General features: G+C 33.7%; 3 protein-coding genes across 4 annotated transcripts in view; 2 read left to right on the top strand and 1 right to left on the bottom strand.

The window, feature by feature from the left end:
• Nucleotides 1-3,130, top strand: part of LOC102579157 (NADH dehydrogenase [ubiquinone] iron-sulfur protein 7, mitochondrial-like) — a 6,595-nt gene extending 3,465 nt beyond the window's left edge. The window contains 1 exon segment of the mRNA NM_001288694.1: nt 2,658-3,130. Within this exon segment, the coding sequence (NP_001275623.1) occupies nt 2,658-2,892 (235 nt within the window). The 3' untranslated portion in view covers nt 2,893-3,130.
• A 1,261-nt stretch (nt 3,131-4,391) lies between these two features.
• LOC102579481 (pentatricopeptide repeat-containing protein At1g77360, mitochondrial) lies at nt 4,392-8,541 on the top strand. Of its 2 annotated transcripts, XM_015315376.1 has the most exons (5): nt 4,392-4,425; nt 5,235-6,922; nt 7,031-7,126; nt 7,631-7,719; nt 8,086-8,541. In XM_015315376.1, the coding sequence occupies exon 2, from the start codon at nt 5,276-5,278 to the stop codon at nt 6,710-6,712; it is 1,437 nt and encodes a 478-aa protein (XP_015170862.1). In that variant the 5' UTR covers nt 4,392-4,425; nt 5,235-5,275; the 3' UTR covers nt 6,713-6,922; nt 7,031-7,126; nt 7,631-7,719; nt 8,086-8,541. The 2 variants fall into 2 exon arrangements, with proteins under 2 accessions (XP_015170862.1, XP_006340242.1); XM_006340180.2 differs by having other exon boundaries at nt 5,235-7,126.
• A 214-nt stretch (nt 8,542-8,755) lies between these two features.
• LOC102579804 (UPF0587 protein C1orf123 homolog) lies at nt 8,756-15,072 on the bottom strand. Its single transcript, XM_006340181.2, has 4 exons — nt 14,884-15,072; nt 10,717-10,824; nt 9,698-9,865; nt 8,756-9,210 (listed from the first exon to the last, which is right to left on the bottom strand). Exons 1-4 carry the CDS (start codon nt 14,983-14,985, stop codon nt 9,088-9,090), a joined length of 501 nt encoding a protein of 166 aa, XP_006340243.1. The 5' UTR covers nt 14,986-15,072; the 3' UTR covers nt 8,756-9,087.
• Between the last annotated feature and the right edge of the window lie 3,776 nt (nt 15,073-18,848).

Below are 18,848 nucleotides of genomic sequence, written 5' to 3' on the forward strand. Positions count from 1 at the left end.
GGGTGGGGGTTATAGAGTGTCACCTAGGTGGGGGTAAGTGCGAACAACTAGGGTTTGAATGAGCCTAGGAAAATACTCGTGAACCGCACATAGTTTCAGTGGTGAGGTTATCACATATGGATCTGGCTGGGGTGTTGGGCAAAAGAAAGAGAATAATATGGAGTAGCATAAACTCAGTGACTTCTACTTTCACTTGTTCTTCATCCTCTATTTTTTTAGCATTCCCCTTTACACTAGGGAAACTTAATCTGCTTTGGTTCAAGATAAAAATAAATAAGATCTAAAAGTTTTTTATTTTGCATTGACCATCCCAAATCAAGAGCTTGTTTATGTTTCACTTGCTTTTTGAGACGGGTAAGAATTTTATTGACGTAGTGGTAGGAGTGCAACTTGTGATACGTGGGGTAGGCACTCGTCATATGTTTTAATCTAGTTGCATAAAAGACCTAGTATTTAAGTGGAGAAAAGTAGAGGGGTGAGCCTATTTGCCGCTGAGTTTCAAACTGTGTGCCGCTGACCCTAGGGAATTTCTCAATTATAAAAAAGTGGCATATATATTATGTACACCCCAGCAAAGAGTAAATACACTAAGTTACTTCTTCTCATCTATCCTAGCCTGTGGGAGAGTTATAAGAGTAACTTGGTTCCTGTTGTTGTTGGAAGGTGGCAGGTATACTTCATAAATTTCAATTGAAGTGTTCTCTTTTCTCCTTTGCATAAAGTATAATGAAACACAACTCCATCTTCAACTCTAACTGCATAAAGTCCAAATAAACTGAAAAATATATGAAATCTATGACCAGACGCCTACTAAGCATCTGATAGGAATATTTGAAAGAGAATCTTCAAGAGTTGTGTCATAGCCACCATACCTTGTCATCATTCTGATTAACTTCAGTGAATTTATTGGTGTGTTATAGAAATCAACAATTTCTAGTGATCTCTCAATCATTCAATAGTCTCCTATAATTCCACCCTTGAATGGATTATAGACCAAACTTCATTAGTAATTGCCTTCTAATGCTAATTTATAGTGAAAATATCGAGATATATTGTATTCAAAGCACCCTGTTCCAATCAGTTGTCCTCCCAGATATGTTCAGCCCATCTCCCACTCCATAGCTGGTTTTGTTGCTGAAAATTTGCCAAAGAATTCTAATAGCCTTCCAATCTCTTACTCCATAAGCCCAGATGCAGTGATCTCTGCTTTTGTATTTCAGGCGCCTTCCTCACCATATTTATCTTTAATTACTATCCTCCATAGTGAATGTTCTTCATTAGTGCATCTTCAAAGCCATTTCATGAGAAGGCTTTGATTTTGTTTTCTCATTTTTTTTTTCTCCAAGCATTCATGTTACTTGCTTAGAGTAACAACTTTCCATTTGGCTAAAGGGAACCCTTTACTTTCTATGTTTTGTTGCCATAGAAAGTCCCCCTTAAGGTATCTATCCATTCTCTTCCCTATTTTTGGAGTGATGGGAAACAAAGACGTCATGTAGGTTGGGAGAGCTCCAATACACTATTGATAAATTACTAACCTGCATCCTAGAGAAAGTATTGGCTTTTCCACCTTGGTAGCCTCTTTTCACATATCTACAACACCCCATTCCATATATCAATGTACCTGCATTTAGCCCCACCAGGGGCATTCCCATTTAAACACGAGTAAAACCCCTGTTTCTCCTCCAAGAACTCCAACAAGTTGCTGAATATGTTAGACTTCATTAATTGGGATAAATTGAACTTCTCCTCCGGCTAATGTGAAGCCTAGATATCCCTTCAAAGCTCTATTTCTGCATCACACAAAATAATAGCATTATCTGCATATAGAGGTGGGTGATCTCCATGCTCCCTCTTATGTTTTTGAAGCCAGTTATTTTCTTGTTCAATGGTATCCTAGGACCAACAATCACGTTGAATTCTGGTCTCCAGGTCTCTTATTTAGTAACAAGCTGGATAGAACCTTACTTTCTCCCTGTTTATTGTGGTTGGATCCTTTGGTGTTGCTGCTGATTGTGCTATCCATCTGACGTGATTTTTTCTTTTACCTAAAAAGTCACAGTGTTATAATTATTAAGAAACACCGGCGAGTGATGTTAATGGCTTATATATAATCAAACAGAAGTGATCCATGTTCGAAACTATCTGGACCCTTCTAAATTGAACTCAAACAATTATCAAATATTTTGTTGAAATTTTTCACTCACTACGTTGAGCATTCGTATTTTTGCTATTCTGATCATGTACTTGCTCATTCTCTTCATTGCCAGTTTTCATTTAGACCTCTCAATTTAGCATTCTGATCACCTTTCCTTATTTGATCAAGTATCACACCTGAATTCTCCAAAGTTCTTTTACTTTATTCCGCTGCAGGTGCGTCTCTAGTGTGTTTAGCCCGAATCTTATAATCATACACTTCCTAGATTTTCTTCTATGTTTGCAAGGAAATCTTGTATGCCTGTCAGTCTGTCACCTTTCTGGAATCTGGTAATTAATGACTTGAACAACCCAACCAATCAGCTAGGCTTCTCTTCACTTGAAAAAAAACAAAAAATGTTAGGAGGAGGATGGTAATTAATTGCTCTAATGTAAGGGTACCCTTTTGTTTTAATGAGTCAAAATATTAAGCCATATTGCTTCTTTTTTTCCTATTGCAGGGTCTATGATCAAATGCCTGAGCCAAGGTGGGTCATTTCCATGGGGAGCTGTGCGAACGGTGGAGGATACTACCATTACTCATACGCTGTCGTGCGAGGCTGTGATAGGATCGTCCCTGTTGACATTTATGTTCCAGGTTGCCCACCTACTGCCGAGGCTCTTCTGTACGGAATTCTTCAACTGCAGAAGAAGATAAATAGGCGCAAGGATTTGCTTATGTGGTGGACCCAATAAGAGCCTTGTTTTTATGTTTCCATCGATCTGTATGGAAATAAACGTTTGGCGAAGTACCATCCAAGGAAGAGAGATCTTCTTGTTTTTTCTTTTGGGTGAATCTTATGGATCTCTCTTCTGGACTTTCTATGTTTCTTTTGTATGTTAATCTGATATTTAGTGGTACTCTCTAAGCTTAAGTTGGTATATCTCAATAAAGCTGTTGTGCATCCTCTAAAAACTGAGGAATGGATTCAGATATTTTTTATTGTGAAGTGTAATTGATAGATTGAGAAGTGTTGTGCATCTAATATTTTTAATATGCATGATAAGTGTGGAATCGATTGTTTTTAATATACACAATGTAATCAGAGTATGGGTGTTTTATTCCTTTGATGCATCTTATCATGCCTTTGTGTCGAAAGTCTACAAAAAATAACCTCTCTACTGCATAAAGATAGGAGTATGTTCTGTCTACATCTTGCCCTTGAGCTGAGGGTATATTGAAAACCGTCGATCTAAGAGGACTTCAAACCAGCAGTATGAAGCTTTCAGTGTGCCCACAAAGTAAATGCTCACCAAAATATGTGTGATTAGTGATGTATCAAAGTGTCTTTGAAATTTATTATTTTAAATGTCACATAAGATATTGGGAATAAAAAGACACTAAAAAGTGACAATTTCTTTCTTGAAACAGAATACAAAAACAAAGGGAGCATATGATTTTATCCTCATATTTTGTTCTTATTTGATTTGTTATATATAACTATAATAATGATTGTTTTTATTAGGTATGTGAATGTATAAAACATAGAAAGAAATTAAACTTACTAATAATTGGATGTCACCAATGAATCCGCAAAATTCATGGACTAATATACATGAAAAATTGAGATAATCCTAAATTTTGTTCTGTGACTCATAAACTCCATAAAAAGCATTTTCTGCCTATTGAAAACAATGAGAATTATTTTATAGATTGTCATCAATGAACCCATAAAATTTGAGCTCCAAATGAGTCGATCCTTCATATTACAAAAAATTTATGGACTACTATACACAAAATTTAAGCTCAAACAAAGTCCATCACATTATTTGGCATTTCAAGGTCATGTTACCCGAATTAATAAATTTGGTGTTTTCTCATGTGTATTAGTATAATGCCAATTTTCTTAAATATATTTTGACGGACTCTGATTAACATGAAATTTAGTAGGTACATTGAAACAGACTGATAATAAATACTCATTAGTTTAGAGAATATTTTTTTAAAAAAAAATTGTTTGAGTTGTTCTCATTAGTTTAGAGAATAATTTTTCGTGTGTATCAGTACATATTATTTCTTGTAGTTAAATGTTGATTTGTGTATCAAGGTTATGGAAAATTGGGCTGTATCTCTTTAGGTTGGGCTTGGTGGGCTTTGAGTTGGGTCAGGTGGCCCAAGTAAAAACATGGGTTTTCTTGACCCCTAAAATGGAGCGGACCGCAATAAACCTTCAACTTTTTGAGAAACAAAGGAAGAAAAAAACTCATAAACTTTGTTCATCTTACCAGGTATCTCATAGTTGCAGAATGTTTTGTTTTTGCAACTGCAAAATGCTGTTTTTTGTTGGTTAAAGAGTGTTTTTTCGTATTTTTTTCTGCTGCTGTGGTGTGTGCTAAATTGAAATGTGTCTATAACATGCTGTAAGCTAATGATTTGATTGGATTGTTTTAATTGTATGAAATTTGATTTGCTTTAAGTTGATTTGAGTATGCTTTAGGGAAATGGAATAGAGGCTATTTTGCTGTTTCAATGAGTTATCTCGAATTTACATGTCGAAAATGATTAGCTAGTGAGACCAAGTTATTGAATTTTATTTATTTTGATAACAGTGGTGTTCGAGACCTCTTACCAGCAACAAGTACCAGGTAACTCTGTTCACCAAGGATAAGACAGATAGGACGAAATCACCTAGTCTTTTGGAGGGAATACCAACCTTTTGATGTTAATGGCATTGAAGATTATTCACTTGATGCTCAAGCATAGATTAACGTTCGATATGCTTATTACGTATAGGGAAGTATTCATCCAACTGTTGTGCCAAATGAGGAAAAAAGAAGTTTTTTTCAGATTTTGGTGTGCTTGCCACAGCCCATTGCTAGTACAAGTACCTAAGTTGAAGTAGATAGGTTCATATTTGAGTTGTAAAAAAAATTGAAATTCTATTCGTCTTCTCTTGATATGTGTGAAGATAATTCGCTTGATTGTATTGCTTCTATCTGAAAATGAACAAAAGAACAATGTTCTACTTTGACATATCAATAACCCAAAAGATTGAATCAGTAATTCCTGTTTGTTTGTTTTTTTTTAACTTTTTCAGATACTCGACAAGTTTTTTTTTATCTTTCTACAAGGAGGATCATGTTGCGACAATTTCATCACAAATTGTGTGATAGAACAATGATTTTTACCCGAATGTATAGTTCTAAAGAAACAATGGAAGTTAAACTTGATCCTCTAACAAGACTTTGTAAAATTATGATGTCTTGCCCAAAGGCGGGGCTTGACACGGAGCTTGACCAAAGTGGGATTAGGGTTTTACCGGAGATGGTTGAGGATGTCCTTAAGAGATTTGAGAATGCTGGAATGCTTGCGTATCGTTTCTTTGAATGGGCTGGTAAGCAACATAATTATGAGCATAGTACTAGAGCCTACCACTCCATGATTGGATCTCTTGCCAAGATAAGGCAATATCAGATGATGTGGGATCTTGTAAATGAGATGAAAACCAAGAGAATGCTTAATATTGAGACATTTTGCATAATCATGAGAAAATATGCTAGGGCTCAAAAGGTAGAGGAGACTCTATACACTTTCCATATCATGAACAAGTTCGATGTGCCTCCCAACCTAGCGGCTTTTAACGGCTTATTGAGTGCTCTATGCAAATCGAAGAATGTGGAAAAAGCTCAGGAGATTTTCGATAGTAAGAAGAATGAATTTACTCCTGATTCGAAAACATATAGCATATTGATTGAGGGGTGGGGAAGGGCTCCGAATCTTCCCAAGGCAAGAGAGGTTTACAGGGAAATGATTGAGGCTGGCTGTAATCCGGACATTGTGACTTATGGGATCATGGTCGACATACTTTGCAAGGCTGGCAGGGTTGATGAGGCTGTTGAAATTGTCAAGGAGATGGACTTCAGCGGTTGCAGGCCAACATCCTTTATTTATAGTGTTTTAGTCCATACCTATGGGCTAGAAAACCGGATTGAAGATGCGATAGATACATTCCTTGAAATGGAAAAAAATGGTGTTGAGGCTGATGTAGCTGTCTATAACTCACTAATTAGTGCTTTCTGTAAGGTAAATAAGTTCCAAAATGTCTATATGGTTCTGAATGACATGCAATTCAAGGGGGTGACTCCCAATGCAAGGACCTGCAATATTATTCTCAGTGGCTTGATTGCTCGAGGTGAGACTGATGATGCTTTCAAGGTTTTCCGCAGGATGCTCAAAATTTGTGATCCTGATGCAGACACGTATACTATGATGATAAAGATGTTTTGTGAGAAGAATGAGATGAAGATGGCTCGGAAAGTGTGGAAATATATGAAACGCAAGCAATTTGTTCCCAGCATGCATACTTTTTCTGCACTTGTCAATGGATTGTGCGACGATGCAGATGCCCCTGGTGCCTGTGTGTTGATGGAAGAGATGATAGAGAAAGGAATGCGCCCTGGTAGGATGACATTTGAAAAATTAAGGAAACTACTTCTCAAGGAAGAGAGAGAAGATGTACTTGAATTCCTTCAGGAGAAACTAAATCTTATGGTCAGGGAGCCCTTATCTGATTAAGAAACCATTTAGATGACATATTTCTGATGATTCGTGATCATAATCTGCTGTTGTTGAATCTGATCTCTAGAGTCAGAATATCCAAGTGTCTCGTACTGTTTCAGCAACGGATAAAGATATACAGGTCACATAACAATTGAGCTTGCTAAGGACTTAACTTCATCAGTGAGACTCATTTGGAACACACAGCAAATTTTTTACGTTGGAAAAGTGAGTCAGTCCTTGTTAAATACTGGAGTTTGGAAATGGTGTAGAACACAGTTATCTTGTTTAAACGTGGTTTTCTCTAACTTCAATACTTCTTCTGGACGCGGTTAGTTCCTTTCCGTTTTCAGTTGATTAGTAAAAGAAACTTTAGCAAGTGAAAGATGGTCGATACAAGTGGACAAAAAGCCAAGCAGCTTTACAATCAAGGTCAGAACTCATGCAGCAATGTAAATAGTTTTGTTGTCTTCAATCTATTAGTGCATCAAAAATTAAAAAAGAAGAATCTATCTGTTACATGCATTCGTCAAGCACTGTATTTTTGGCGGGTTATTAGTTGTCCTCAGGCCTCGATGTCACTTCTCTGTGCGTGCTCTCTCTGTGTTGTGCTTATGGGGGGAAAAGGGACCATCTTGTTTGATGTCTAGTTAAGACTGGGACATTAGAAATGAAGCTTCATCTACAATTAATGTATTTGTTTTGACCAGTCTATAATTGATGTATATGTGATTCTCAATGGGGAACTCTCTTAGTTTCTTTTCTTTTCTCCTGTAGACATGTACCTGTTCACCGCTTTTTTTTAATTTGGGGGAGACATGTTGTATTTTCCCTCACCACTTCTTGTTCTACAGCCTCCCCAAACTCAGTTTCTGGGGCTGCAAACTCTGTTTTTTGCGTTTCCTTTTCGTGTATTCTCATTATTTTTCTGTCCAGGGTCCTGGATCTACATACATGAGCTGGTTTTGCTACCTCCTGGAAGGAACTAATTGAAGAGGTGAAAGAATGCTAATGCTTCATCTAAGGTATACTCCTGCTGTAATTTATTTCTTCTATAGTGTTTAAGCTATTAGAGAAAGTACACATTTATTTTCTTAATTATCTTCTCAACACATCCCTAGAATGCGAGCTTGATTCAACACGTCCCGTGAGTGCTAGCCTGATTCTTTTTTCATGGGTCAAGCATGTTATGGGAAAACTCTACAGCTTTATCCCGGTCCTCAGCATTTGCCAGATCTTCTCCTTCATTTTCTTAATTAATGAAAAATGTTTCTATTGTACTATTACATCATGCATGATAATGACGTTCTTGTCACTTGATCTTGGTTGTAATCTTTCATGTTTTTTTATCAATTTGGAAGCTGATATGTTTCTCTCCTCACATCAATCAGGATTCATGGTTGCCATGCAAGTACCTCAAAATGCAAGTTTACAAGAAGCAACACGAGCAGACACATTGCTGGACGGCCAGGTTTGAAAATGAGCTAGTTCACGACCTTCCAGAACCTTAACTCAGGGAAAGGTCACACTTGACGAGAACCATTGCCATCTCTATGCAATAAACAGTCTTGTTAACTGACTAAGAGCAGAAACGGGTGTGGCATTCATCCATTTCATCGTGAGAAAGAAACCTGCCAGTGTTCGACTTCAATGGATTCTCCAAGATAACAGACCCAGAAAATCCCAATCAGGACCTTAAGCATATATAATAAGGCGAGCTCATATGCAGGACAAGGAGGAGGATCCATTTTCTTTATGCAGCATTTACTTCTGTTTACTCGGTTATAATTTTTCATATATGAATAACCGGAAAATTTCTGAGAACCAATGGAACTTTCGATACATGATGAATGATTCCCATGTTCAATGCACTTGCATATTTCCATTTAAAAAATGACAAGGACGCAGCGTATTGAGTGGGGTATTTCTCACAACGGCCAAAGGAAAAGGAGCTCATCAATAAAGCAACTCTACACGCCATGTGGCCGGCCAGGAGAGAAGTAAAACCAACTAGACAGCAGAGAGAGAGAGAAGAGCATAAGAAGCAATCTAGAGAAGAGCTTGGGGAAATAGCATAGTAAGCAACACACATCGATATACCAACACCAATCACAGTGAAAAACAATAGATCCAGTCAAACAGTTTTACCAGCTTTCACATTAGATGACTAAAAAGAGCTATTCTGAAAAACCCTGGGAAGACAATATTGACATCCATAACAATGGTTTCTTCATGGAAGTAACCATCTAATCTCGTGCAAGTAGTTCGTGTTCAATGTACATCAAAAACCAACACACCCATCCTCAGCAGTTAGCAACTTGCACATTGAGAGTGCAAAACAGTTACACTTCCCTTTCTGTGTACCAGTAACACACAATAGAGCAATGTTGGATCTACCTCACTACATTAAAAGTGGCACTTGGTTTGGAAACCATCACTGGACACTCCCCCTTCTCATCATACTCAGCAAACTCATCTCCGGACAAATCAATGCCTTCAAATTTCGTTCCCTCAAGCTGCATTAAGTGAATCAAATTAGAAATGGCACGACATCTCCCATAACACAAAACCTAAGAATTGGGAAATGTAGCTAATAAAATTAGAGCTTTTCTTTAATATAGCTATATATAACATATCAGGAAAAAAAAGTTCTTTAAAAAATAGTCAACAAGCTTTCTCATGGGCCAATTTGGGCTAAATACTAGCCCAAATTTTGATGGCCTGAGCTAATAGATGTGTGGGCCAATAATCAGCCCAAACTTGCGCCACCTCTAGACATATAAGCCGAACATATTCTCCAAGAAGTTAATTAGGAGATACATGACCTCGTTAAAGAAATAGAAATATATTCAAAGAACCCCAACAACAGCTCAAAAACAAATGGAAAATTAATAGGGCAAAGAAATCTTATACCTAAATTTAATATTTCGACAACTTTTTTATAATAAAATTTCTCTTTAATTCTAAGAAACACTAAAGCAGAAAGCAAGGGAAGAAGCTTACAGATTTAGCTTCCCATTCTCCTCGGAAAACATAATCCAGCGGCTCAAAACCCCTGCACTCAAATAGCATCAAAGGTGCAGATTTTGCAGCTTCACTATCAGCGTGAGTCAGAGGACGGCCGCGGCCAGTGATCATGGTTATTGTACCATCCCTGCCACAGAACTTACACTGGAAGCAAAAGTCACAAAAGACTTAGTACTCAATCAAGTCTATACAGCATCAAGAGCTGTAAAATAGCAATAGGACATCAAAGGGGAAAAAGCCAAAAAAGAAGGTAACAATTAAGGCTCAAAACAGACTTCCAAGGATATCAAAGTTTTTTTTTTTTTGAAACTTGGTAATTTTGTATTATAACACAATAGTACATGGGCAGTACTAAACCTTATATACAGATGAACTCCAAAACTCCACTGTTCTAAATCTAAATTGAATCTAAAACATCAATTATAGAGACAGTTTCATTTGAGTATAATTGATTGCACCAAAAACATAACAACAAAATGCAGTTGAGTTTAACTTTCTGCATACTATTCTCTACGCTCTCAAAACACCTAGAATTTCTCTCTTTCCAGGTTGCCCACCAGATTGAAGCAGGGATAATTCTCCATCTCGTTCTGTCTTTAGCTAGCACTCCTGCCTCCTCCCAACTTTTTAGGGCTTCAATAATTCTCCTAGGCATAGCCTAGGATATGCCTTTGAGACTCAAGAATACCCTCCATAACTGTTAGAGTAAATTTGCAGTGTAGGATATCTTCCAAGGATATCAAAGTTATTCAACATATAGAGCTAAAAAACAACAGGGGGATTTACTATGGCTTAACCCATTCTGAATGTTGAAGATATCCTAATTAACTCCGTATCTCACCTCAAATTTCAGGCGGTCACAGTGATTTTAAATTCAGTGTAAACTAGCTCTGTGTCATATCTAAACTTACACATATGCAATCAGATATGCATACAGAAATGTCTGACGCAGTAGATTATATCATCACAGATAAGGAAACAGGAGGATAGGTCACCTTCTGGACAAGGTGGGTGTGGCCCTTGCCAATAGGAAGAGGAACAGTTTCAACCAAGCTCACATAAGTCTCCTTTTGGGTGATCTCACCACAATGGCCACACTTTAGCTGCACAATTTAAAGAAAAAGAACCAAGTTTAATGGACTATGAAAAAGGTATTAATGTAGGACACTAAATGGATGATTTCATCACACACAAATAATTGGCAAAATTAACTTATGGAAGCAGTACTACCTCACATGAACATACCTGAAAGGAAATTTCAGTACTACTATATGGTAGTACACATTACAAATAAAATGACAGAAGCTTTGCATGAGATGGTTTAACACTTTAAGGAGTCTTAAAATGGTAGAAGTGTCGTATAAATTAAAATCAAGTTCATGTGAGATGGTGTAACATTCCAGAATGTCTCAAAATGAAAAACACGTCATATAAATTATAACAAAGTACATAAGCTTCATTCAGTGGAAATGACCCTATAAGATAAAAGAGAAGGCATACAGTTGAAATGACCCTATAAGACAAAAGAGAAGGCATACCGTGGAAATGACCCTATAAGATAAAGAGAAGGCTGTCTTGGGATAAGAAACCTTCAACTACATAACAATAGCTACTTACAAGTTATTTGGAGAGGATATCAATCAAAATATGGACAAAGGCCATGGCACAATGGCGCAGTTATTATTTCCAATTGTTTAAGTGTTAGGAAACACATCCCAAGCTGTGGGATTTGTTTGATAGGATTTTTGCAGTTAAAGAGGGAGATGGAAGAGTACTATAGTTTTGGAAAAACGCATAACTGGATGTTTACACCATTAAAATTAAAGCTTCCGGATCTATTCAGACTCAGTAACAACTATTGTTCCAATGAGGGAAGGAAATGCATGGAACTTAGGTTTATGAAGTCTACTTTTCAATTGGAAGGTCAGCAGACTGGCTCTTTGCTTCAGAAATTGGACCAAGCCTCGTTGAGACCGGGGCAACCAACTCTATCAGTGAATAATTATATTTACTTGGAACAAAAAAACTCTTCATACAGAACACAAGCAAGATAGACAAAAAAATTCAGAAGCTAAGATGAGAGAGAGTCTTTGACAAAGAGAAATCAAGAAAATGAAGAATGGGAAGATAAAATTGGAATGAACTACCAGAAGAGCCACAAACAAAAACCTATCGTGGCACCCATCAATTAGCTCAATCACACTGAGAAATTATATAGAAGCACATTAATGAATTGCAATGGAGGTCAAAAGCCTAAGTATGCATTTTATAAACTGAACACAAGGAAATAGACAGAAAAACTGAAAAACTAAATCACAACTTTGAATAAGATAGATAGTTTGAGATGAAATTGGAATGAGACTTGAAAAATCCCTAAAAAGACACCTATGAAGCATGTTTGACTCAAGATAATCTCAATAGGAAATGTTTCCAGTTTGTATACAGGTGCTATCTATGTTTGGAAAAGATGGAAACTGTAAACCATTTGATATTGTACTGCACAGTAGCCACAGATCTGAGGCACACTTGAACTGGAGCTTATGGAGAGTTGATAAAGCCATCAAAAGGATTTGGTGGAAGATACCTGCTGCTAGGAATAGGAGGTGTTTTGATGGAATCTCAACTCCAAATCACTCACTCAAAACCAAGTGCTTACTTTATCTTTTTTTGCTGAACTAATATGACTACTGTAATTAGCACTGATCGGTGGTTGGATTTTGTAAGATCCCTCGTCTTAGATCGACACTGAAAACGGATTCATTAGTTCTTTTGTTAATGCTTTTTCCTTTCCTTGTAACTATGCATCTACTTGATGCTCTTTTGTGAGCGAAACATCTAACTTTATCAACAAAAATAAGACACCTATAGAGGCACACATATCAATTAGCTCGATAACACCAAGAGTACATTTAAAACATAGTATGATTATCACAAAATTTGAGGTGGAAACCAGAATCCTGAACATATACATGCATCTATAACAGAACACAAGGATATCGAAATGAGAAATGAGAAGAATGTGAATAAATACATAGTTTAACAATCAAAACCATGAAACTGTAGAGCAAGACGAAAAAATTGGAATGAGCTACCAGAAGAGCCATACACAACACCTACAGAGGCATGCATCAATAAACTTGAGAGATGCATACAAACGCAATAGAACAATCACAAAGTTGGAGGTCAAGAACTTAAACTCTTAAACATGCACTAATACACATTAAACAAGGAAATAGACACAAAAATTAAAAACTAAGACGCAACTAGGAATAGATTGATAGTACATGGAAAATGAAAAACAAGGTGAAATTGGACAGTGCACAAGCAGAACCCTAAAAAAGCACATACGGAGACATACATCAACTAGCTCAATTACACAGAGCATAGAGAGGGAATATAGTAATCGCAAATTAGAGATTGAAAACGTCAAACTTAAAATAACAGACAGGCATTCCTACACTGAACGTAGAGATATACAAAAATTTGAAAAGCTAAATTCAGAAATAGGAATAGACTAGATAGCTTAACAGAGAAACTTAAAAGTATCAAGCTCTAGTAAATGAAATAATGAGCTACCAGAAAATATCTAAAAGAATAGCTAAAAGGCATCATCAATTAGATCATAGATAAATCAAATAGAAAGACAGTAGAGTAATCATAAGCCTCAATGTAACATCCATACTTTATACACAGAACACAAGGAAATATGCATGACAAACGAAGAAGCTAAGTCCAACTATTAGAGGTGTTACACCCCCACCACTTCTGTTTATCTACTAGATTAGAACTTATGATTATTTACTAGATTAGCTTGATAGTATTTATCAGTTCTCATTTGAAAAATATCCTTAATGTAAGTAGCACTCGTAGGAAGTTAGTCACTTAATTCATGGATCTAAATACAGCTTCATATTCAATACAAAATCATCTTTCATTTTCTCTACAAGTTTATACATAAACTAGGAATAGTATAGACAGTTTGACAAAGAAAATCATGGAAATTAAGAAAAAAATTATGAAATTGAAATGAGCTTCCTAGAGATCCAAAATGAATAGTAGAAGGCATCCTCAGTTATAACATGAATACGAAAGTAACACACATACATATGCACACAGAACAAGGAATTAGACTCGAAAGTCATCATCAGAAGAAACATAAAACTAAGTCGCAACTAGGAACAAACAGATGTCCGACAGCGAAAATCATGAAAATGAAGAACATGGATACGAAATTGCAATGAGTTGCCTCAATACCCAAAATAACACCTAATGAGCAGAGATAATCCACTGTGTGTGTATTTACTATAGAGTCAACATCAAATAAATCAACCTTCATCGAGAAATCAGACACGCAAATGCCAGAAAATAACTACAACTTGTAAAGGCGGATACCTTAAACAAATAGTTACAAGACATCATCAGTTATTTGATCTTCGAAGGAAAGATCACATAATATCACAGTAGAATAATTGTAAACCCTATAGTAAGTAAATGAATATGAACACAGAACAAATAAAAAGACACGACATTCTGAACTTAACAAAAAAAATATTGCAACTAGGAATAAACTATAGTTCGGCATAGAAAATCACAACAATGCAGAACACGAAGATGAAATTGCACTGAGCTACCTCAACATCCCTAAAAAAAACACCTAACGAGAAGATAAAATCACTGTGTGTGCATATTTACTTGAATCAACATCACTTCGATCAATGTTCAGTGAAAATCGCATAAACATGAGTACATGACAATGCAATAAAATAACTACAAATTATAGAGTCGGATACCTTAAACAAATAGCTGTAAGGCATCATCGTTTATATAGATCTTCAAAGGATAAATCACACTTAATATAATGGTAAACCCTAAAGTAAGTAAAGGAAAATAAATAGTAACGAAATTCGAGAAGGAAAATACAAGTTGCTAGTAGGAATAAAAAATATAGTTCGTCATAAAAAATCATCAAAATGAAGAACACGAACATCAAATTGCAGTGAGCTACCTGAATATCCCTAAAAAAAACACCTAACGAGTAGATACCACTGTGTGTGTATTTACAATAGAATCAACATCAATTCGATCAATCTTCATCGAGAAATCGCACATACATCCAAATGCAATAGAATAACTGAAAATTACAGAAGCGTTTATGCGGATACCTTGAAGTGGTAACGGAAGTTTTCATCATCGCAACCTCCTTGTGGCCGAAGGTCGGTGAGGTTTTCAAGCTCCGCCTTAATTTCCAGCATGAAGTTCACCATTTTTCTTTCTGCTTGCTGCTTCGAATCAACGCTTTCTCTCTGATTCTCTCAATGCTCTCTTCTCCAGAATGACAGAATGGAAAAGGCGTGATGAGGAAAGAGAGTGATTTATAGCCTGTTATTGGAGGGTAAAAGAGTAAATTACCACATTTTGCTTCCGGTATCCGGATAGAAGCTTCCAAATCATTTAGTAGATTATTCTTGATATATAATATTATCTCCGTCCATTTTTAATTGTCATATTTCTTTTTTTTTAGAGTCAAATTATAAAAACTTTCACTAACATTTTTGATGTATTTTCTCATCATATTAATATGCAAAAAATTGCATTTTATAGTATTTTTCGTATAATTTTTTAATATTTAAGTTTTTTATTTGAAATATCGAATTAATGTAATCTAATTTAACTTTAAAAATTAGTCAAACTGTTTTTTGAAAAGTACAACATGACAAATAAATGTGGACGGATGAAGTATAAAGTTATTTTTAATGTGATCAAAGAGGTCACGAGTTCAATTCGAACTCGGTATCGAAATAGCCACTTCTAAAAATGTAAAACAAATGTATGAATATAGAATAATAGACTCTCCTGGTTTAACTTTTCTCCCAACTTTACATATAGCGAAAATTTAATACATCGAATTGGAGTACACTTTTTCCTCATTTGATATTTGCTTTGAAAACTTATTTATTTAGATTTCCACAATATAGCTAGGTTATAAATTCGAGGTATTGAAATAGTCTCTTCTGAAAATATAGAACAAATATATGAATATTATCCAAATTTTGTATATAGAACTGCAGTTTTTCCTCATTTGAGGTTTGGTTTGCTTGATGGTGCCTTATCTCTTTCTTTTCATTAGCATAATATAAGGGGTACATGATTAAAAAAATCACTTACTCTTATTATTGCTTTTCAACCTACAACTACATCAAAATTGAGCAACGTTAGTTAAACTAATCCATGAACTCCAAAACTTTTCCGTTCTTAAAATTTTATGATCACTAGATCATACACTTCAAATCCCATTCTTAAAAATAATTCAAGACAATAATCAGTGTTTAATCAAACTTTTAAAAAATGTTTCTAAATAAACACTTCTTGAAAAACATAAGTACAGTTTTAACCTTCAAAAGCATGGACAAACAGGCTAGTAAAATGTTTTTTTTTTTCAAAAGTGTCTTCCAAAAACATATCTTCGAAAAAAATAAGCATTTCTGGGCTCCCAAAAACTTTTAGTCAAACAGAGGTGTTTCTCAAGACCAGAAATAAACCAAATGCTCAGATGAAGTATAATAAATAAAATAATGAATGTTTCTTTCTCTCTATGGAAATCCCATAGATGTTACATTATTTGTTTTTTTTCCCTATAAACAAAAAATATGCAGATTCAAATTCAAAAGTCTAATTGTTAAAACCAAATATGAAACTTATATAACAAACACAGCAACTATTGGGTGGGGTGGGACTAGATCATCGATCCAATCTCCATATATTCGATATTGTTACTTGTTTTAGATGTGAGATATGACCAAAGAGAGAAATTGCATATCTAATGTAGCAAATAAGAAAAAAAGATAATATAGCCATGAGAATAACAAACAACTATTCATGCACCACGACTTTTTTAGGACTTGAATTTTTTGATTATATGACATGAACAATTTATATAAAATATTTTAGGACTTGAATTTTCTTTGAACAATTTATATAAAATATTTTAGGACTTCGAATTTTCTTTCAAATTGATTGTTAGTTATTGTCATATATTTATCGATCTTTTTGTCTATCTCATCAATCTCAAATACAATTACAAAAACAGAACAAAAATATTATTGATAAAAACATAAATAATTTTAATAACAGTAATGATGAAAAAAATTCTAAATTTAAGTGGTTACTAGTATATGTATCCGCGCATTGTGCAGATATTTTAAAATGAATAATTTTTAATTTAAAAATGACAAATATAAATTATTATTGAGTGTGTATATATATATATATATATTATTATTTTATTTTTAATTTTTAATTATTATTATTATTATTATTTTCTTTTTTTTTGGAACACTATTTTAAAAATAATATAAAGATGCATAAAATCAATTGTTTTTTAAATTATTAGAATTTTGTCCACAATGTTATGTTTAGCTCAATATATTTTGTTAATTTCAAATTATTTCTATATATATTTTTTAAAGAAAAACTTTTAATGTTGAGATTTATAAGGATAGTTACAAATCACTTATCTCTAAGAAAGAGTGTAGTTAAGATCAATAAATAGTTGCAAATCAGCTTATCTCTAAAAATAAATGCAATTAGAATATTTTTTCTATTTAATTAAGCATAAAAGATTTAAAACATCTATAAATTAATTATTAAGTAAGGATTTAGATGAAAGGGAGAGAAATTGGAGGATAGGCTAGAAGGCTATCTGCGTGAGAAAATAGGCAAATTAGGCTATTAGAACAATGTTTAAAAATATTTAATATTTAAATATTATTTCTATATAGTCATATCGCTATACTTTTAGTTTTATAATATATTATGTATTAATTTTTCTTAGGATACTAATATTATTTTACCTTCACCAAAAATAAAATACTTTAAATATTTTTATGTGTTTATCCATTATTGTTTTTATATAGTTGGAATTTAAAAGAAACTTTTTTTTGTTAATAATTTATTATTTCTAACATTCCACATGAAATGTCTAATATCATAAGATTAAATTACACATTGACATATTTAACTAATGTTTTATTCAAAATCAACATATTAAATGACATGGATATATTTAATAATTTACTATTTTTAATTTATGTAAATTATAATTAAAAATAATTTAAATGTAAAGATAATCTTAATTAATACATCTGCTATATTGGGTTTACTCAAAATGTTTTTTAGATATTATAAATTTTTATTTGAATTGTATTAGAAAAGATATGAATGTGGATTAGAAGGGTGTTATGTTGATTTGAATTCTATCCGATTAGACACATTATGTGTACCTATTGTTATCGTGAAATTCAAATATTTTAAATTTCAAATTTCAGATTTCAAATTAAAAATTGTAATTTTCAACTCAAATTAATGTTGTTATATAAATATTGTGAATAGTCTTAAATTTGCTAAATGACTTACAATTGTGATATTGTTCAAGATAGAATTTAACACTTCCTATATAAAGATAAATATTATTTATCCTAAATTCAAAACTTTAATTTATATTTCTCATAAAATTATATTGAAATTTGATTATCCTCTTAACAATTTGTTTAGAAATGGAAAGGTGATGAGAGGTTTCATAAGTGTTTATTTAAATTGTGATGGTCAATAATTCTAAATTAGTAAGGTTATAAGAAGGTGTAAGTGATGGAGTTAAAGAATGATTTTGTTAATTGAATTTTGTGTCGTAGATGGTTAGCTATTTTCTAGGGATAAAATTAATTAATTATCTTTTAAAATTTAAATTTTTAAATTAATTACTAAAATTTCAAAAACTGTTGTCTGGATATTGATTTGGATAACTATCATTTTCAAAAATAAAGTCAAAAAGGGTAACCTAATATGGAGTTACGTTATTTTTTATTTTGTTTTGTATTATTTTTTGTAACCGTTTTTAAATAAAAAAATTTAGTGTTAACAGTTTTTATTTTTATTTTTAGATTTTAAATTAATTTTAATAATTCATACATTTTACATATTTTTTTAAAAGAATTGTAGATTATTTTTTTAATAAATTGAAAACGTGGGATATATATATATAGAGAGAAAAAATTAAATTGATCATTAGTTTCAAAATGCATTTTTGATAGCCGTAACTTTAACATTATTCAAATATATGTTACATATGTTG

Source organism: Solanum tuberosum, unplaced genomic scaffold (assembly GCF_000226075.1).
Source record: "Solanum tuberosum cultivar DM 1-3 516 R44 unplaced genomic scaffold, SolTub_3.0 scf00017, whole genome shotgun sequence".
NCBI lineage: Eukaryota > Viridiplantae > Streptophyta > Magnoliopsida > Solanales > Solanaceae > Solanum > Solanum tuberosum.

Excerpts from the sequence above, each read along its gene's own strand:
- LOC102579481 (XM_006340180.2), top strand. The coding sequence starts at position 5,276 with ATGTTGCGACAATTTCATCACAAATTGTGTGATAGAACAATGATTTTT.
- LOC102579804 (XM_006340181.2), bottom strand. The coding sequence starts at position 14,985 with ATGGTGAACTTCATGCTGGAAATTAAGGCGGAGCTTGAAAACCTCACC. Across the intron at positions 9,866-10,716 it reads ACACCCACCTTGTCCAGAAG|TGTAAGTTCTGTGGCAGGGA; the intron begins GTGACCTATCCT and ends TTTTGCTTCCAG. Across the intron at positions 9,211-9,697 it reads GAGAATGGGAAGCTAAATCT|CTTGAGGGAACGAAATTTGA; the intron begins GTAAGCTTCTTC and ends CACTTAATGCAG.